Source organism: Cimex lectularius, unplaced genomic scaffold (assembly GCF_000648675.2).
Source record: "Cimex lectularius strain Harlan isolate CLEC.00 unplaced genomic scaffold, Clec_2.1 scaffold49, whole genome shotgun sequence".
In the NCBI taxonomy this organism is placed as follows: Eukaryota; Metazoa; Arthropoda; class Insecta; order Hemiptera; family Cimicidae; genus Cimex; species Cimex lectularius.
Window position 1 is genome coordinate 1,383,367 of NW_019392644.1, and position 21,468 is coordinate 1,404,834.

Here is a 21,468-nt window from a genome sequence, read left to right on the forward strand (position 1 = left end):
TGTCTGTCTGTCTGTCTGTCTGTCTGTCTGTCTCTGTCTCTGTCTCTCTCTCTCTCTCTCTCTCTCTCTCTCTCTCTCTCTCTCTTTTTAATTATTGCATTTTTTATTTCCACTCTTTCATCATTACTCATTCAATAATTACTCTCTTCCGCCTTAATTCTTAATTTATATTTTATTTCTCTCACCCAGTTTTCTTTGTATGCCTGTTTATTTCTGTACGCACAAAATTTTCCTCACACTCCCTCTCTTGCCCTTCTTCTCTCGCCCTTCTTCTCTCGCCCTTCTTCTCTCTCTCTCTCTCTCTCTCTCTCTCTCTCTTCTTTCCTCATTCATTCACTTTCGCCCACTTATCACCCATTCCTCTTCACATGCAAACCGGTAGATATTAAATTTTAATTTTATCAATGCTTGTATACGTATGCATATTTTAGATTAAATAAATCTGATAAAATATATCCTTCACTTCTAAATTTTATAGAATGAAAAAACAATCGAGGGTTGTTACAGAAAACCTTTTATCACTGCGTAATAAAATTACGAGATAATTAACATAATTGTATGTTATATTTGCATGTTAAACCACACGTATTCTAAATTAATCGCTTTCACCTGTTTTTCTAATTAATTCAACCGATAAATTCTGTTCTACTTTTTAAAGGCTGGGCTGCCACAAATTAGAGACTGTTCGTTTTTTGACCCCAACCCTCCAATGGAATCCTGAATTTTTTTTTTTAACAAAGAGTGAATTTTTGATTGGTTTAACCCATACCGATTTTTCTCAATTGGTTTATTGATGGAGATATAAAAAAAGTATGCATCTTCTCACACATATTCTATTTTTAAAGAATGTTTTATGCCCTGGCTTTTATTATATATTTTTTTTCAAATGACCCTCGACATTTAAAATTTTTTTGCTTCAATTTTGTATTGAGGAAATGTTGATATATACATCTCACTCTCTTTCTAAATATTTCTCTCTTACTTTTTTATGAGCTTTAAAATAAACCTATAACAAACCTAGACATAAAACGCGAACTTGTGTGAACGTATACACATCAAATAAAATAAAAATGATGACAATATTAAATTGAATAATCGTATTTAAAAGTTAGTAATTTTTAAATAAAACAATACTTTCTCAGAGATTAAGGACAAATAGTTTTTACTGAAATATGCACTTGGGGTACAGACTGTTCCAGTAGGCTTTGTTAGAACGATATATTCCAGATATTCCAGGAAGATCCCGCTGACACAATGTCCTCTGGTATCCGGCCAAATTCATGCATGATGTATGATTTATGAATTGTAAATACAATAAATTAAAAATTTTCCCTATTTGGCCGAATAGCAAATACATCTCAAAACGTGTATGTTAACTAAAATAGAAAATTGTGATTTTAAGCTATTTCCGGATCTAGGTTTCACGAGGAAATCTTTTTTTAAGGAAACGACAGAATAACTTTTCTGTAGTAATATTAGATATGAATTGGTCAAGCGGACCACGAAAACTAGTGAATTTAATAAGTTAAAATGAAGTAGACCTTCACTAATTCTCTCCGTGGCCATTTCATTTGTCGCCGAGAATTAAATAGATTACACGACATTTGAAAAATGCCAAAAAAGGAGGGAAAACTCGATAGGTGGAGTTGAGACGGGAATTTAGTGTCCGAGTGGATTAAGGTCACGATAGCTCAAGTGGTAGAGCAGCGGCGTATCAAGCGTCGTGGGTTCGACTCCCGCTCGTGACACTGACTTTTATCTCAACTAAAAATCTTAATCAATTTAAAGTGTATAATAACATTGAAAATATATGAAAAATATGTTGGAATTCTAAAGACCTATGACTTCACAGTCTTCAAAATCATTATTTAATTATTTTAAAATCAAAAAGTCTGTTTTTTCCCTCAAAATAACAGCTTAATAGTAGAATTACAAGTAAAAAAAGGAAAGGTATATGTTTTATTCAGGTTTATTTGATAAGTTTCAAACTGCTTATTTATTTAGATTTGGTCTATTTAGTCGTTTTGTTTTATATGAATATAACAAATATACAACAAGGAAAATCAAGAATGTGCGCAACCATATTAGATAATGACAGACATGAATTTCTTTTTTTCCTTCAAATTGTTACGACTTAATTCCAAAGTATAAAGAAAAAAATAATAGGCCATCATCATTTCGTGACCTTCTCTATGAACGTTCATTTGCGTAATTTGCTTGGTTAAATTTGAAACCGATTCATGGCTCTAGCCTTGAGAAAAAGAAACCATCATTATTGAACGTATTTTAATTGATTTAAGGCCAAAAGGGATATTTTAGTTACAGATAAAATGTATGCTATGTACAATTCAAGAAAATTCGTGAAAGAAGGAAAACAAGTATTGGCTCCAGTTTCAACTCTTATATCTATACAGGGTGTTTGGCTACTCGTGTTACAAATTTTGCCAGTAGATTCTACATTCAAAATGGAACCAAAAAATCCGAATTAACTATGGGCCGAATCACAACAGTTTCGGAGTTATTCCACTTTTTCTGATTTTTTAAGATTTCAAGCTTCATGCTTCAAATAAACAATGAAAACTCCAAAACTAATAGGTTTTGGACAAATCTGTTGATAACATCGAAAACTACGTTAAATTTTCAATAAGGTATGATCAATACTAAATGTGTAAACGTTTGTGAAATAAGCGTTTTAGTAGCGAGAACTTTGAAAAATATATTTTTTTCAAAGTTGAAAAATTTACTATGGCGATAATAAACAACTATTTCCAAACCTAGAGACCAGTAAATTTCAGAAATCGTACTCCATTTAATATCCTTTTTAGTAGTGCAATTTTTTTTAAATTACTTTGTTCAAAGAAGTAAAAATTGACGAAGGAAAGGAAAAAGAAACGAGGTTGACGGATCATTAAGGCGGAAAGATTAAAAAAAGAAAAAATTAAGGAAAGAAACCGACAACTCTAGGTAAGTTGAAAAACTTACAATAGTGAATCTAAATTACTATTTCCAAACCTAAAGACCAGCAAATTTCAGAAAAAGTACTCCATTTAATAGCTTTTTTAGTTCTGTAATTGCTTTTTTAATTACTTTTTTCTAAGGGAAAGAAATTTTTTTTTTTTTTAATAGGGAAAGAAATTGATGAAGGGAAGGAAAAAACCGTGGTTGACGAATCGATAAGGTGGAAAGATAAAAAAAAAAAAATGAAAAACTTAAGGAAAACTACCAACAACTGTAGGTAAGTTGAAAAACATACTATGGTGATTCTAAATAACTATTTCTAAACCTAGAGACCAGGAAATTTCCGGAAACGTACTCCAGTTAATATCCTTTTTAGTGGAGCAATTCATTTTTAATTACTTTTTTTCAAAGATGAAGGAAAAAAACCGTGATTGACGGATCGGTAAGTTGGAAAGATTAATAATAATAAAAAAAATGAAAAACTTTATAATTCATTCATTCAAATTTTTTTCTAGTAGTTTATTTTAGTTTTTTATGTTTTATTATTATTAGTCTTTCCACCTTACCAATCCGTCAAGCAAGGTTTTTTTCCTTGCCGACATCAATTTCTTTACGTTAGAAAAAAGTAATTAAAAAGCAATTACATATCTAAAAAGGATATTAAATGGAGTACGCTTTCTGAAATTTTCTGGTCTCTCGGTTTGGAAATAATAGTTTAGAATCACCATTGTAAGTTTTTCAACTTACCTAGAGTTGCTGGTTTCTTTCCTTAAGTTTTTGATTTTTTTAAAAATCTTTCCGGCTTAACGATCAGTCAACTACGTTTTTTCATTTCCTTCATCAATTTCTACTTTTTTGAAAAACGTAATTAAAAAGAAATTACACCACTAAAATGGAGTACTTTTTCTGAAATTTACTGGTCACTAGATTTGGAAATAGTTGTTTATTATCGCCATAGTAAATTTTTCAACTTTGAAAAAAATATATTTTTCAAAGTTCTCGCTACTAAAACGCTTATTTCACAAACGTTTACACATTTAGTATTGATCATACCTTATTGAAAATTTAACGTAGTTTTCGATGTTATCAACAGATTTGTCCAAAACCTTTCAGTTTTGTTGTTTATTTGAAGCAAGGTCGTTAAATCTTAAAAAATCAGAAAAATTGAAATAACTCCGAAACTGTTGAAATTCGGATCATAATTAATTAGGACTTTTGTGTTCCACTTTGAATGTGTGTTCATCTACATCTACATCAAGTAGCACCCGGAGACTACGGATAAGACAGAGGTCACACCACGGACCACCAACACCCAGGGTAGATGAGTTTCGAGGCCTGCCGTAAATTTACAAAAGGAGGAATTGCCAGAACGCTTATGTTTGTACCTGTGTAGATTTGAGATTAAATAAATCGGTAATCAGTATTTCTGTTATTGAGGTGGAGTGAAATATCCTAGATGTTCTGGGTTCGAATCCCCGTCCGTTGCAGCCTACGGGTTGGACGTTAAACGTGCCTGTACGGCAGGAATTATTTTTTATTATTTATAATCGGAGGCTCTGGACTTATTATCATTGACAAAATTGTGAAAAGTATTGATTATTATTTCAGCGGATACAAATAAGTACGGAAAATAAGAAACTAAAACGGAAAATGGTATTCAACGAGGTTAGAGACATAAACAACTGAAAATTCGACCCTTCAAAGGAAATCGCCAAAACATAGTTTTGAATAAAAAACTCAAATTTTCATTGAAATCAAAAATAGACATTTTTGTCGGGATTCGTGGGAGGCAAATGTTTTCCCTTCCTTGTCTATTGTTCCAAGTGAAAATTCTTAACTTCTCTGGAATTTATCCAAATCTAAGGATTTTACAATCGAAAATAATGTCTTGTCTCAGGCTATGTCAACAAAAAATACATAATTCATGGCCGAGCGACTTAGCAAAGTAGGTTAAAATTGTTTTTAGCTCGTTTGCTTCTTGCAACCCAAAAACCCTTCAATACGATTTTTTGAGAAAATCGTAGTTTTTTCAACTCACAATGTTTTCTTTCAAATTCCACGGGTTTTTCTAGAAAATCACTAAGGGCACGCCCCGATTTGGCTTTATAACTCAATTCAGAACTAAATACAATTTATTTTTATAAATTTTGTGCCAAAGACCTTAATTTTGCAGCGAACCGATGATTTTCATTTAATTTATTATTTTATTAATTTTATTATTTTCCCTCTAATCTATTTTTTTTGTGTGGTATAAAGTCGGTAATTCCAAAGAAAGTAATGCTTATGAAATTCACTAGTTTTCCTGGTCCGCATGACCAATTAATATCTTTCAATTAATTAAGGTTTTTACTTGAGATAAAATGGAAAAAAGGAAGGAAAATTCAAAAGGTGGGGTTGAGATGAGAAGTTAGTGTCCGAGTGGATCGAGGTCACGATAGCTCAAGTGGTAGAGCAGCGGCGTATCAAGCCGAAGATCGTGGGTTCGAATCCCGCTCGTGCCATTGACTTTTTTATCTTAACTAAAAACCTTAATTAATTAAATTAAAAATTGATGTGAATAATTAATCGTAGTTGCTTATTAAAACATCCAAGAAAATGCATTTTTATGTATAGAAAAGATCGAATATTACAGTAACCAATCTGTCCATTTTGCATCGATATACACTTTTTCCAAACAACAAACAGAAAATATCTCCAATTTTTAATAATTTTTTATAGTTATTTTCTATTTTATCGCAGGTCTTCGGTTTGAAAAGAATAATTTTTCCTGGCACAGAGCTGTTGTGGCAAAATTGACAAATTGGTTTGAATTGAATCCGACAGTGAACAAAGTTGGAGGTGAAGTCGGGAAGGCTCTGTCACCCCGAAAGAAATTTGGTTTTTTAAAAATTCTATAAATTGAAACGATGCTGCATATAAAAAGACAGGGTTAAGGCGAATTTGGAAGAAAAATAAACACTCAGTGTTTCTTCTGACAATAATAAAAATTATGGCTTCCATTATAATGAATTTATTAGTTTAGTTTAGTAGAGTGGACGTGGAATCGCTATTTTAATGGAACTAATTTCGGTGATAAGTCGAAAATATTCCAGAAGTGCCAGATCGTTCTTGCAATGGACCTTTGAGCTGAGAAAACTATTTTTAAGGCATTTTAAATCCTTTTTTGAATGATTTACTGCCTTTGCTGTGCAAGTATTTTACGGTTATTAATTTATTAATTTATCAATGCATTTTTTCACTTAAGGTTAGAAAATAATAGCATATATGTGAAGAAAATAATAGTCATTTAAATGAGATTAGAAATGAGCAAAAGACTCATTTAATAAAGTAGGTCAAAAGTTTGTTCAAAATTGCGAATTTGTTTTAGAGGCCTTTTAACGTCCTTCCTCTTAAAGACTTTAAAAAACATATTTTTTAATCAATTAATTAAGGTTTTTAGTTGAGATAAAAAAGTCAGTGTCCCGAGCGGGATTCGAACCTACGACCTTCGGCTAGATACGCCGCTGCTCTACCACTTGAGCCTCGATCCACTCGTACACTAACTTCCCATCTTAACCTCACCTTTTTGAATTTTCTCTACTTTTTGCCATTTTTCAACTTATTATTAACTTTTTCAACAATTATTACATAAGTCGATTTGTTCTTTCTCTAGGATAAAAAATAAATAATTAAATAATTTGTAGGGTGGGATTAAATGTGATTAAACATTAGAAAAGTTACAAAAACCAAAATCCACATCGATTAAAATTATTTGAAAAAATTTTGAAAAAAAAAACAAATTTGTTTTAAGCACTCTGTTAAATAACTAAATACGATTTTTTTTTTTTTTTTTGAGCTGGATTCGACTAGGGCAATTTTTTTTTTGTATGTCGCTTGTCCGTTCTTCCGATTAGAAATTCATAACTTTTATGTACGATATTTCAACTCAATTCAATTTATTACAACCTGTCACGAACGGGATTCGAACCCACGACCTTTGGCTGGGTTGGAAACCTCTTAAAGACTTTAAAAAACACATTTTTTAATCAATTAATTAAGGTTTTTAGTTGAGATAAAAAAGCCAGTGTCACGAGCGGGATTCGAACCCACGATCTTCGGCTAGATACGCCGCTGCTCTATCACTTCAGCTATCGTGACTTCGATCCACTCGGACACTAACTTCCCATCTCAACCCCACCTTTTGAATTTTCCCTCCTTTTTGCCATCTTTCAAATGTCGTGTAATCTATTTGATTCTCGGCGACAAATGAAATGGCCACGGAGAGCTTTAGTGAAGGTATACTTCATTTAAACTTATTAAAGTCACTAGTTTCGTGGTCGCTTGACTGTAATCCAAGGCCAACTATTTTATTTCGCAATAATAAATTAGGCAATTCAAAAGTTAAATAATACGATAAAATTGTAATAATCTTAGCATCAACATCATATACAAAGTGACGACATTCAGTTCTACCACTTGTAGTTGAACTAAGATCAGGTGAACAGAGCAGCAAAGCTCCTTTCTCTGAACTTGGTTCAAATTATAAACGAAGTTCAAGTAAACCCAACCCAGCGCTTTAACCATGACTAATGCAAAAAACAAAATAATAACTTTGAAACGACTCAACCGCAAGATACTTTTACAGGGGTTGAAATGGCCCAAAACTTCGTCTCTTTAAATAAATAAGTACCGGAATTAAAAACTTGAAACATTTGCGAGGTGTTCGTTGAATTTACTCTTATTTTTCTCACTTATAATTACATAAAATCTAAACATTATTGTCTTAGTATGATGAACGAACAATACAGCGTTCCAACGGTTTCAATTAATTATTCTTTTTATGTAAGGGGATGAGATCAAATGTGAAGTAAATCCTAAAATATTTTCTATAAAGTCAAGTGTTGGCTATATGAGTATGTAGCATAAAACAAAAACAAAAATTGTACCTACTATATATTTAAAAATGAAAATTCTTAGTTTTTTTTAAGTTTGTTTAATCTATTCTTACAGATTGTAACTATTATTACTACTTTAAATTAGGAGAAGTCCGACAAACAAAAAAGTTAAAAAAATATATAATAATCGACTGAAAAATATATAATAATATATATATAAAAATATATAATAATTGGCAAACAACTACAATATTTTAAATATTATTATTTAATTAGTATTATTATCTAAGGTTGTGATGAAAAAGTTAATGTCATGAGCGGGATTCCAACCCAGCCAAAGGTCGTGGGTTCGAATCCCGCTCATGCCATTGACTTTTTTATCTCAACTAAAAACCTTAATTAATTGTAATATATTAATTGGTCAAGCGAACCACGAAATTAGTGAATTTAAGGTTATAATAAAATTGAATTTAGTTGAAATACATAAAAGTTAAGAATTTCTAATCAGAAGAACGGACAAGCGACATACAAAAAAAATTGCCCTAGTCGAATCCAGCTAAAAAAAAAATCGTATTTAGTTATTTAACAGAGTGCTTAAAACAAATCTGATTTTTTTTCAAATTTTTTCAAATAATTTTAATCGAAGTGGATTTTGGTTTTTGTAACTTTTCTAATGTTTAATCACATTTAATCCCACCTTACAATTTATTTTTTTGTATCCTAGATAAAGAACAAATCGACTTATGTAATAATTGTTGAAAAGGTTAATAAGTTGAAAAATGGCAAAAAGGAGGGAAAATTAAAAAAGGTGGGGTTGAGATGGGAAGTTAGTGTCCGAGTAGATCGATCACGATAGCTCAAGTGGCAGAGCAGCGGCGTATCAAGCCGAAGATCGTGGGTTCGAATCCCGCTCGTGACACTGTCTTTTTTTATCTCAACTAAAAACCTTAATTAATTGAAAGATATTAATTGGTATAGCGGACCACGAAAACTAGTGAAGTTATTATGTAATAATATTGAAATAAATGCTCAACAAAGGCAAAAAACACTAGTTCGACTAGTTATTAGGCGTCTTAAAAAAAGGACTGACAGACAAAACAGCGAGGATAGACCAAAATGATCAGAAGCGAGCATACTACAGGTACACCACGTAGCCGTCCCAGATCATTGATCAAAGAATTGACAAAAGGACATAGTTTAAACTTGGAATTTTGAGTTTAAAAAGGAAAAACATAAGTTTTTTCGGAAGAAATGTTTAAAAAAGCAGACAAAAGTTTACCTTTCGGTCAAAGCCAGCCCTTCGACGACGCGCTCGTCCTCGTCCATTTCAGCTGATATTTGAAACGATCGGCTCTTGTAAAACAGGCGAATGCAACTGAACCGGGTTTAGGCGATTGGGATAAGTGGCAGAATGGAGAAAGATAAACTGCCGACCGCACCGACCGCAACAGATAAAAATGGCAAAAACGGACTTTCAAGCGTGGAGAGAACAATGGGCTTTCACGTCACTTGGCTCGTGTTGTGGAGGGACGACGAAAGATAAGGGGAACTATGCCGGTTTTTGTTTATTTTTAATAAACTATTTCATAAAATGTAGACTCCCATGAAAAGCAGATAAAGGATGATAATTGTTGAAAACAAAAACACAAATTTCCTAAACAAAACATTAATTTTACAATCGACTAAACATAAAAACCATTTATAGATAAAATTTCATGGTGCCCAGGCGATATTTCAGAATATTATTGTACATGACAATTGGGACTAAAACGTAAGTATTGTCCATAAACTGATTCTCAAATATTGTACTCGAAATATTCTACCTTTCACAACTTTTCCCCATAAAGTCCACAATTACATACAATATTAATCCTGTACCTTTTATTACACCAATGAAAAATTCCATAATATTGTTTTTTTTATTGTAACATTTAGCAAAAAAAAAAGAAAAAAAAAACGACAAACATTTTTACGATTTGTCTAAAGTTTGAGTAAGATTTTCTCGGTTTTTTAAATACTGACAGATATCGAGCATGCACCAATCTTGCCTGAAAAAAATTTTTTCGGTTAAAAATCCTTTCAAAATATTAGTAATTAATATTCTTTTCAATTAATTAATCTTTAATTAAGGTTTTGGTTGAGATAAAAAAGTCAGTGTCACCAGCGGGATTCGAACCCACGACCTTCTCGGACACCAAATTTCCATCTCAACCTACAACCACTCGAATTTTCCATTTTCTTTTTCCCATTTTCAAATGTTGTGTAATCAGGATTTTTTATCTCAACGAAGACCTTACATAGAAAGAATAATTAATTGAAAATAATTTATTTGGTCGAAACCTAATTGAAGTAATTAAATAATTAAGCTATTAAAAAAAGAACAAAAATAATACAAAGTAAATAAAAAAGAATCCGGTATGAAATTTTACGTAAAAAAACATCTTCTAAAAAGAAAAGACATTGAATTATTTATAACTTTGTCAATATAAGTCATTTAAACTTTTTTATCTGTCAAACTGGTGACTCACACTCAAACTAGCGACAGTTCATTTAATTTAAAATCATAAACCATGACTCAAAAGTGGCAGCGGGTTCTTTTTTTAAATCAATTTTTTCCCAGCAAACGGCTGGCACTTCTAACATAAATAAAAAAAGAGTCAGGATGCAATCTGTATGAAAAAAAAAAGTTAAATAAATTTATATATCTCTGTCTATCTAGTCATTGAATTATTTTATGGTTCAACGCACTCAGAAGTTCATCCGGTACTAAAAATCTCCTCTGAGGATGCAAACTGTTTTTATTTATTTTTTAAATTGTTTTATTTTATTTTATTTTGTTTTTTACGACGGTTCGCAACATCAGAGGTCATATAAACCCTCAGGGTGCCGTTGTTTTTGAAAAAATCACATTTCTAAGTATGTCGATTTCGAATGCAGGGCCGCTGGATTCGAACCCGGGTCCTTTACCTTACAGTGATGAGCGCCCTGTGAACGCCTAAACCGCTGCGGCCACCGACGCCCCCGCCGATATCTTTATATATAGAATTCCAAAAGCGGGACTTTAACGAATTAGACTTGCTTCGCATTTCAACAATAATCATACAAGCAATAATCATAAAGCATAAAACCACCCTCCGATCAGTAATGATATTGACTGATAGCCAGGTTCAACCGATTTTCAAATGTAGGCAGAGAAAATGAATAGAAATTGATTGTGCGTTATTGGAAAATTAAAACAAATTGGTTTAAACATAATAGTAATGAATTAGACGCGAAACATGCTCTGAGACATTAACTTAAAATCATATTTCGCCTTAATTATCATCCCTTATATACTGGCTTATCATCAGGCGTGATAGGGAAGACGCATCGAAAACACATCAGCGCAGATTTATGCTCATGTCCTCAGAAGTGCCCCAGACCTGGGAGCATATCATTTTCGATTGCCCTCTTCAAAACAGTGCCGGGCAAAATATAATTTAAAAAATACTAAAGGTATAGTAACGAGTTTGATTTGAAGAGAGAGAGAGAGAGAGAGAGAGAGAGAGAGAGACAGANTATATATATATATTATATACTTGGTATATTTATAAAGTGATTTGGGAAATAGTGCATTTTTGTCACGTTTGGAAGTTTAGGAGAAAGTATGTAGTTTCTCGGTTCAGAAGCGGACTTTGACTTGATAGACATAAAGCTATGACCTTCAACCGATAATTCAACCAAATTCAGAGATTCTTGACACATCCCATACAAGAGATTCAAAGCATCTGAGAACAGAGGAAATCGTTGTGGAGTGAAATATTGGTTGATATGTCGACTGAGAACAATTTAATGGTCCGCATCTCCATCGATTCACTTCTTAAACGAAAACTTTAGGATGAAAACGGACGATGAAAAATGTGTCTTTTATGACAATATTGTGAGGAAAATCCTGGGAAAGCGCAGGTTCGTTGGTCAGATTGTATCATTAATGCGGTCGGCTTGAAACAAGGGCTTTCCTCTAAGCTTCGTCTGCCCAACAAAACCGTTAATCGTAAGTATACAGCACAGACAATTAAAGCGATAAAAATATTTGGTTTTTTAAATTTTTTTCCACTAGGATACAGCCGGAGTCTTTCTCTTGTCTTCTCAACACGGAAGACATTTTTTGAGCAAGCTCTGCCACCGTTATTAGCCTGACATAGGCACTCAAATTTTTACTTATTCCGCTCTCTGAAAAAACTTCACTTGAAGACTGAAGAAAACACATCGAGGAGTTCGTGACCCAAAAACCTAACAAGGAATTGCAAAATTACATGGAAGATAACAACAGGTAGAGGAACAACAGATTACAAACCTGAAATTTTCATTGAATTTGCAATTTTAAAAGGCTACGGAATAATTTTACAACCAGAATTAACGATTATTTGGAGATCATGAGGTGCGGTCTGGTGTGACGTAGGTTTTAGAAAAACATTTTCTTTAACCTGCCAACCTTTTCGATCTTTATTGAGATCACCTTCAGGGCTCAAAGTGTTTTTTTTTTACATACAGATTGCAACCTGACTCTTTTTTTATTTATGTTGGAAGTGTGTAAGACACTGGGCTTTATAAACTTCTACAACTTTAACATCGTTTTGTCTTTTTGCCTGCTACTGCATTTGCTGATTTAAAAAAAGAACCCACTCTGACACTCTCAACACGACAGACAAGAATGACACATCTACAGGGAAAACAAACACTTGAGCCCTGAAGATGATCTTCATAAAGATCGAAACGTTGGCACGATAGAGAAAATGTTTTTCTAAAACCTACGTCACACCAGATCGCATCTCACGACCTCCAAATAATCATTAATTAACGGTCACTAAACACAACACATTTCTATACCAGAATTAACTTCGATTTTACATAAAAAAGTAGATAATAAAGATGTAGTGATAATAACCAGGTCATACTCCATCTTCTTATCCCTTCTTGAAAAAAAAAAAAATCGGGCTTTAAAAAAATTAAAAAAATGGGTCTACATGATGAATAATTAAAATTAAAATTTTATAAAATTAATTATTGATTAAATTTTTAATTAATTATACAACAATCCATTTTATATTTTGAACTAATTCTCAAATACACAGGAATTTTACGTTACACGCTTATATTTTATACCAGCTCCTAATTTTTTTAATTCTTTAAAGATAGGGTTAATTTGAAATTAAAACTGGTATATCGGAATGAAAAAAGCTGTAAAGGACAAAAACAGTGTAACTACAGAGTTTTTTTTTTTTTTTTTGGAAGCTTTCTCAGTTATTTTATATTTCCTTTATCGATTGTTCATTTTAGTTGAATAGGTATCCATCAGTGAGTCTAAATTTTTCCAAAAAGATTATTTTATCTTTCCCTATAGATAATTTCTTTTATCAGCACCTTTCTCGAAATTAGTAGGTTTCTTCTCTTTCTTCTCGTTTATAAGCAAACATTTTGCAAATTTTGATGCTTATGATTTCAGTCATATGCCAGTTGCGTGTTGTCAGAATCGTAGAATTATTCCCCTCCTTATCTTTTTTTTTCTTATAAGGCGCATACTATTAGAAACAGTTCGTCATATCTTTATTTAACAAAGGAGCACTTTATCAGGCGATTCGTCAGCAGTATCCGTCCATTGTCTGCCGAATCGGACTCAAGACATAAATTCTCCAAGAATATTGAGATAAAGTGGATTAATAAGAGTCACGTGGATTAGGGTTGTGGTGAGAAAAACAAACAGTGCTATTGTACCAACGCCGACGATATATTTCGTCTTCTTCAGGAAAGTTACGTAGTTAAATTTAAAAACGTTTACAATGTTAAATGACAAAAACCTCTTACCATAAAATTGTAACTATACACGGTGTTCGGCTACTCGTGTAACAAACTTTGCCAATAGATTACAGATTCAAAATGGAACCAAAAAGTATTAATTAACTATGGTCCAAATCCCAACAGTTTCGGAGTTATTCCACTTTTTATGATTTTTTTAAGATTTCACGACCTTGCTTCAAATAAACAATGAATCCATTGATACCGATAATAGTTCTAGGAGTAAATAAATAAAATAAACTTGTAAACGTTCGTGAAATAAGCGTTTTAGTAGCGAAAAGTTTGGAATTTTTTTTTGTATTTTCAAGGTTGAAAAATTTACTATGGTGTTTCTAAACTACTATTTCCAAACCTAGACACCAGCAAATTTCCGAAAACATACTACATTTAATATCCTTTGTAGTGGCGTAATTACTTTTTCAAGTACTTTTTTCAAAGATGGAGAAATTGATGAAGGGAAGGAAAAAACCGTGGTTGACGGATCGATAAGGTGGAAAGATAAAAAAAAAAAAAAATGAAATACTTAAGGAAAGAAACCAGTAACTCTAGGTAAGTTGAAAAACGTACAATAGTGAATCTAAATTACTATTTTTAAACCTAGAGACCAGCAAATTTCAGGAAACGTACACCATTTAATATCCTTTTTAGTGGTGCAATTCCTTTTTAATTACTTTTTGTCAAAGATGAAGAAATTGATGAAGGAAAGGGCAAAAACAGTGATTGACGGATCGGTAAGTTGGAAAGATTAATAACAATAAAAAATGAAAAACTTAAGGAAATTTTAAATAATGAAGTATAAACTTTTGAATCTTAACTCTTTAATTCCAGGGAATAATAATACAATAATATAAATAATTTTTTAATCAAAGTTGGTAAATATGTAAACAATTGCATGATTTAGGTTTCGAACCCAAATTCAAAAACGTTAAATAAATTCCTCAATTAATTATACACAATTTTTTTGAAAGGAAAAACACGTGTCACAGGCGGGATTCGAACCCACGACTTTCGGCTAAATACGCCGCTGTTCTACCACTTGAGCTACTGTGACTTCGATCTTTAATCTTTCCACCTTACCAATCCGTCAATCGCGGTTTTTTCATTTCCTTCATCAATTTCTTTCCCTTAGAAAAAAGTAAGTAAAAAAGCATTTACAGAACTAAAAAGGATATTAAATGGAGTATGTTTTCTGAGATTTTCTGGTCTCTAGGTTTGGAAATAATAGTTTAGAATCACCATTGTAAGTTTTTAACCTTTTAATTTTTTTTTTTTTTTTTTAAAGTTCTCGCTACTAAAATACTTATTTCACGAACGTTTACAAGTTTATTTGATCACATCGTATTGAAAATTTAACGTAGTTTTCAATTGTATTAACGGATTTGTCCAAAAGCTTTTAGTTTTGGAGTTATCATTATTTATTGGAAGCAAGGTAGTGAAATCTTAAAAAAAAAAAAAAAAAAAAAAAAAAAGTGAAATAACACCAAAACTGCTGAAATTTGTACCATAGTTAATTAGCACTTTTTGGTTCCATTTTGAATGCAGAATGTTCTTCTAAATAACTCCAAAAATAAAAGGTTTTGGAAAAATCCGTTGATAGCATTGAAAACTACGTTAAATTTGCAATAAGATGTGATCATTTCTAAACTTGTAAACTTTGGTAAATAAAAGTTTTAGTAGCCAGCACTTTGAAAAACAATTTTTTTCACTATGTTGAAAAACTTAGTACGGTGATTTTAAACTACTATTTCCAAACCTGGAGACCAGCAAATTTCGGAAAGCGTACTCCATTTAATATCCTTTTTAGTTCTGTAATTGCTTTTTTAATTACTTTTTACTAAGGTAAAGAAATTGATGAAGGGAAGGAAAAAACCGTGGTTGACGGATCGATAAGGTGGAAAGATTAAAAAAAAAAATGAAAAGCTTAAGGAAAAAATCAACAACTGTAGGTTAGTTGAAAAACTTACTATGGTGATTCTAAATTACTATTTCTAAACCTAGAGACCAGGAAATTTCAGGAAACGTAATCCATTTAATATCCTTTTTAGTGGTGCAATTCCTTTTTAATTACTTTTTTCAAAGATTAAGAAATTGATGAAGGAAAGGGAAAAACAGTGATTGACGGATCGGTAAGTTGGAAAGAGTAATAACAAAAAAAAAATGAAAAAACTTTATAATTCATTCATTCAAAATTTCTTTTTATTCTAGTAGTTTATTTTAGTTTTTTATGTTTTATTATTATTAATCTTTCCACCTTGCCAATCCGTCAAGCGAGGTTTTTTCCTTTCCTACATCAATTTTTTTACGTTAAAAAAAGTAACTAAAAAACAACTACACCACTAAAAAGGATATTAAATGGAGTACGCTTTCTGAAATTTTCTGGTCTCTAGGTTTGGAAATAATAGTTTAGAATCACCATTGTGTTTTTCAACATTGTAAACAAATTATTTTTCAAAGTTCTGACTACTAAAACTTTTATTTTCCCAAAGTTTAAAAGTTTATTATTGATCATATCTTATTGAAAAAGGTAGGTTTCAATGATACCAACGGATTTGTCCAAAACCTTTCAGTTTTGGAGATATCATTGTTTATTTCATGCAAGGTCGTGAAAACTTAAAAAATCAGAAAAAGTCGAATGATTCCGAAACCGGTGAGATTCAGCCCATAGTTAATTAGGGCTTTTTGGTTCCATTTTGAATGTAGAATCTACTGGCAAAATGTGTAACACGAGTAGCTGAACACCCTGTATAAAATATATTTAACTTTGATGCATGCATGCAACTTAACTCTGGATGGATATGAAATGAATGAATGAAATCTAATAATAAATACAAGATATATCGCACGAATGATGACTAGAACATAGAAGATACAATAAATTATATGAAAAAACCAAACAAATTACTTGACTGAAGAAATTGTTGGTAGGAATTTCAATAAAAATGAAGTGTTAACCTTCAAAAGTGTAATTTTGTATCTAAGCAATCCTAGATAGTGCAGTCTAAACATCTTTAGAGATTATCTGAACATTTTTTTTATGACTGCATACTCTTTAACGTTTCCGAAGCCGATAGGGATTTTTTTTAAAAGGCCGCCCTCTTGACGTCAACTTTTCGTCAGCGATCGTCGTTATCAAATTTGATTTTTTAAAAATCTGCGCTGATAGATATTGAAAAAAAAAGCGTTTTGATTTTTTGCCCCAATTGAATCGATCGCACTCTGGAATGTCATAAAAAGATAAATTAATCAACAATAACGTGTTTTTTTCTCTCTCTTTTTTCCTTAGCATGTTTTGTGTTGTAATCTAACAAGAGCATCATTTTGCAACAAACGGAGTTTTTTTTGTCTTTTTAAAGCTTTTATGCTTTACTTTCTCTCTTGGATATCGGCAAGGTGTACATAAACTAGTAAATAAATTACATAAACGGTTTTTTGAATTGGTGTACCACTTACAAGGATATTAAATGGAGTAGGTTCCCTGAAATTTGCTGGTCTCTAGGTTTAGAAATAGTAATTTAGAATCATCATAGTAAGTTTTTCAATTTACCTACAGTTGCTGGTCTTTTTCCTTAAGTTTTTCTTTTTTTAATTTTAATTTACTTTTATTAATTTTATTTAATTTTTAATTTTAATTAATTTTGAAAAAATCTTTCCGCCTTAACTATCAGTCAACTACGTTTTTTCCTTTCTTTCATCAGTTTCTACTTCTTTGAAAAAAGTAATTAAAAAGGAATTACAGAACTAAAAAAGCTATTAAATGGAGTACTTTTTCTGAATTTTGCTGGTCTCTAGGTTTGGAAATAGTAATTTAGATTCACTCTTAACGATCCGTCAACCACGTTTTTTTTCCTTTCCTTCGTCAATCTTTACTTCTTTGAACAAAGTAATTTAAAAAAAATTGCACCACTAACAAGGATATTAAATGGAGTACTTTTTCTGAAATTTGCTGGTCTCTCGGTTTGGAAATAGTAATTTAGATTCACTATTGTACGTTTTTCAACTTACCTAGAGTTGCTGGTTTCTTTCCTTAAGTATTTCATTTTTTTTTAAATCTTTCCGCCTTAACGATCCGTCATCCACGGTTTTTCCTTTCCTTCATCAATTTCTTCTTCTTAGAAAAAAGTAGTTGAAAAAGCAATTAAACTACTACAAAGGATATTAAATGTAGTATGTTGCAATTTGCTGGTGTCTAGGTTTGGAAATAGTAATTTAGATTCACCATAGTAAGTTTTTCCATTTACCTAGAGTTGTTGGTTTCTTTCCTTAAGTTTTTCATTTTTTTAATCTTTCCGCCTTATCGATCAGTCATCCACGGTTTTTCCTTTCCTTCATCAATTTCTTCTTCTTAGAAAAAAGTAGTTGAAAAAGCAATTAAACTATTACAAAGGATATTAAATGTAGTATGTTGCAATTTGCTGGTGTCTAGGTTTGGAAATAGTTATTTAGAATCACCATAGTAAATTTTTCAACCTTGAAAAAAAAATTCGCTACTAAAATATTTCACTAACGTTTACAAGTTTATATTATTTTTATATTTATTCCAAGAACTATTATTGGTATCAACGGATTTGTCCAAAGTGTTTTAGAGTCGTCTTGTTTATTTGAATTAAGGTCGTGAACGCTTAAAAAATCAGAAAAATTGGAATAACTCCGAAACTGCTGAGATTCGGACCATAGTCAATTAGGACTTTTTGGTTCCATTTTCGATGTAGAATCTACAGGGAAAGTTTGTAACACGAGTAGCCGAACACTCTGTATAAAAATTTGAAAACAGACTGTTCTGGTATCTTATCAACAAAACGAAATACGACACAGGCGAATATCGCATTTACTAAGAAACTTGCCTCACCCTGCTTAAAACCCTTACTCCATATTAACTTACCGTCAATTATAAATATTTGAATAAATCGTTAGAAGGTAATGATTTAAATTTAAAAAAAAATTATCAGTTTAATAATAATTTTTGAACAATTATTCTAATGCAGCAAATGGTTCATGATTATATTCTTCAATGTACTTTTTTTTTTGTAATTATTAATGAAAAACGCAAGGTTCTTTCTTAAGTGTATTGCCTGATGAGTTTTATCTTTTAATATTATTATTATGTAATAGAATTACCGATCAGGTGATAAGTTTATCATTTAAAAAACGGCATATTGCATTATGTGTGTAAATAGAAAATTGCGTAAGAGAAAACAACTCACGCTGTTGACATGGAAAGAATACAAATTACAGCTTGTAAATATCTTTTTTGTTAAATCCCGACTCAGTTCCTCATCATATGATGCAGACCTTAAAAGTTGTAAATTTCTTTGGATTCACGACGATCGGTTGATTTTCTGATTTTTCCACTGAAGCTTTCTCATCTTTGTTTAACACGCCCTAACCATAATACAATTTTATGAGCTGTTTTAAATTACAACTTGCAGGATAAATTTGTCGTCGACTAAATGTCTCAGCAGAAAAGCGTATATTTAATAAAATTAAAAATTGTGATCTATTTGGCGATAGCGAGTTTTCAAAAGGAAAATTTATAAATATTTAGAGTGCTAAAGGAGAAAGTCTTATTATTTTAACTTAAAATTTTTATCTGTTTCGATCGAAAAATAAATATGCTTCAACAAGGGGCCAATCCACATAAAAGATTTAGGACACCTAGAACTGATGAGACGTTTCAACACCCTTTCAAGACTACTGGATACAAGATCAAATACATCACTAAATTAAAAAAAGGCTAATTTTTAACCCTATACAAAAATTGTTCAGAACTTACAGACTGGAACTTAGTTGTAAGCGTTCCGACATAAAACGTATCCAAACCTCCAATGCACAAAATTCTAAAATTTCTTCTACAAATGAAACCAACCGCAATTACTTTACGTCGTACTCGAAACCATCCTGTACAGAAATGGAAATATCCAGATTTACCCATTCATCCAGCCTAAATCAAGAAAAATAATTTCCCAGAGATCTGTCTAGTGAGATAGTGAAAGGGAAATTTAATGTGAAGTGCGCATACTATCACCAGCTTTGTCATTCTTGTTTTCATTAAAAAATTGTTAAATAATTTAAAATTTTATAGTCGGAACAGAACTTATTTTTCGGTACGTACGCTCAATGCAAGCTTGATTTAGACGAGTTGACTTTAATCTTCCCATTATTATACTAATAATAATAGTAATATTTAAAAAAACAAAGATTTATACAGTAAAAAAAATCCATCTGCCGATTATTACACAATTTTTCCATTATGTTGATAATTTTGTGCAATGTACTTTGCTCTTAATAATTATTTAAGCAGGCTCTTTAGATTTGTGGTCATCAGGAAAATAAGCAGTGTTTATATATGTTTGACTCTGAAGATGATCTCAATACAGATCGAAACGTGGCACGATAAAAATGTTTTTCTGAACACCAGACCGCATCTCAAGATTTCTGAATAAGTAGTATTCTACGTACAGTATTGGTTTTATTATTGCATTTTATTAATAAATACGTTTTTAATTTATTTCATAATGAATCAGCACAATCTCCATATATTAAAGAACTAGTTATGCTGAGCCACTTCCTTTTTTTCATAATTTTTCAAGACGGGGTTTGTAAGGTGGATGAAATCTTAAAGAATTTTTAAAAATGCTTTACAAGAGGAGGAAACTCATTAGGAAGTACGTTTCGGTCTTTGAAGAAGATATACATGCCATAAATACATTGTGCCATAGAAAATCCTAAAAGAGGTTACTGGCCAAAACATAGGATCGAATAGCCAAGATATTAAAAGCATAAGCATAAAAAAATCACATCAAAATTAGTCAATGAATGCGATGACACAATATCAGAACCTCTGCTAAACCTACCTCCACTGGAAATATTCATACAAGGAGAGGCTAGGAAAAGTTCATTTAGACTCCAGAAACAATCAAATTGGATAGGAACTAGTCATAATTTACAACATGACGAATGCCAAATTCTTCAAAACCTGAGGAAACTACTGATGATGAAAAAGTAGCATAAAGTTGATAAACTTCATGGTGACATTATTTAATAATGTTAAGACAATATTTTATTTTGTAATTTGAATATTTCAGTATATCTTCTATTATCAGAACTGCTGAACGTATAGTATTTATACAAGGAGATGCTAGGCAAAGCTCATTTAGGCTCCAGAAACAATCAAATTGAATAGGAACTAGTCAATTCGGACAACCATAATTAACAAAATCAGCCGCCCATTTTTACAAATGGAGACTGACTATATGACCCCGAAAGCACACTTTACAACATCCTATAAAGTCTCAACGACTACAAAGGAGAGGAAGAACACACGAGAGCATCAGATACTACTGCACACCTGGTGATATCTTGGGTGTCAGGACAGAGAGGAATTTTGGGTAACGAGAAAGCAGACAGACTGGCCAGAGGAGGATCTGCAAGACCATACAAAGGCCCCGAACATATACTTGGGATAACAAAAACAAATATAGAATCCTACATCGCAGAATGGAACCAAACAAAACAAAAGGAGAAGTGGATAAACTCCTGCAGTGCTAGACATAGTAAACATATGATGAAACAACCCTCACCAATACTAGGAAACTCACTATTACAGTAGGAGAAGGCCAGACTCAGGGGAGTAATAGGGCTACCGGAATCTGAGAAAACATCTACATAACGTGGGCAGATATAACGATGATTCCATTTGCAGATTATTTATTGAGGAGGAAGAAACAGCCACCCATTAGGCAATGGGGAGGAGTCAACATCTACACAACATTGGCATATATAACGATGATCCCATTGATTATGC

At 31.8% G+C, this 21,468-nt stretch overlaps 1 protein-coding gene across 3 annotated transcripts in view; it reads right to left on the minus strand.

The window, feature by feature from the left end:
• The window catches only part of LOC106670073 (ATP-binding cassette sub-family G member 4-like), a 107,174-nt gene that overhangs the window by 37,113 nt on the left and 48,593 nt on the right, over nt 1-21,468 (minus strand). Inside the window, exon 1 of one of the 3 annotated variants that reach the window (XM_024230385.1) lies at nt 9,112-9,264. The exons of the other annotated variants lie outside the window; for them this stretch is intronic. Coding sequence (XP_024086153.1) covers nt 9,112-9,158 — 47 coding nt within the window. The 5' untranslated portion in view covers nt 9,159-9,264. Of the gene's footprint in view, nt 1-9,111; nt 9,265-21,468 lie in introns of those variants that run through there. 3 annotated transcript variants of the gene reach the window in all.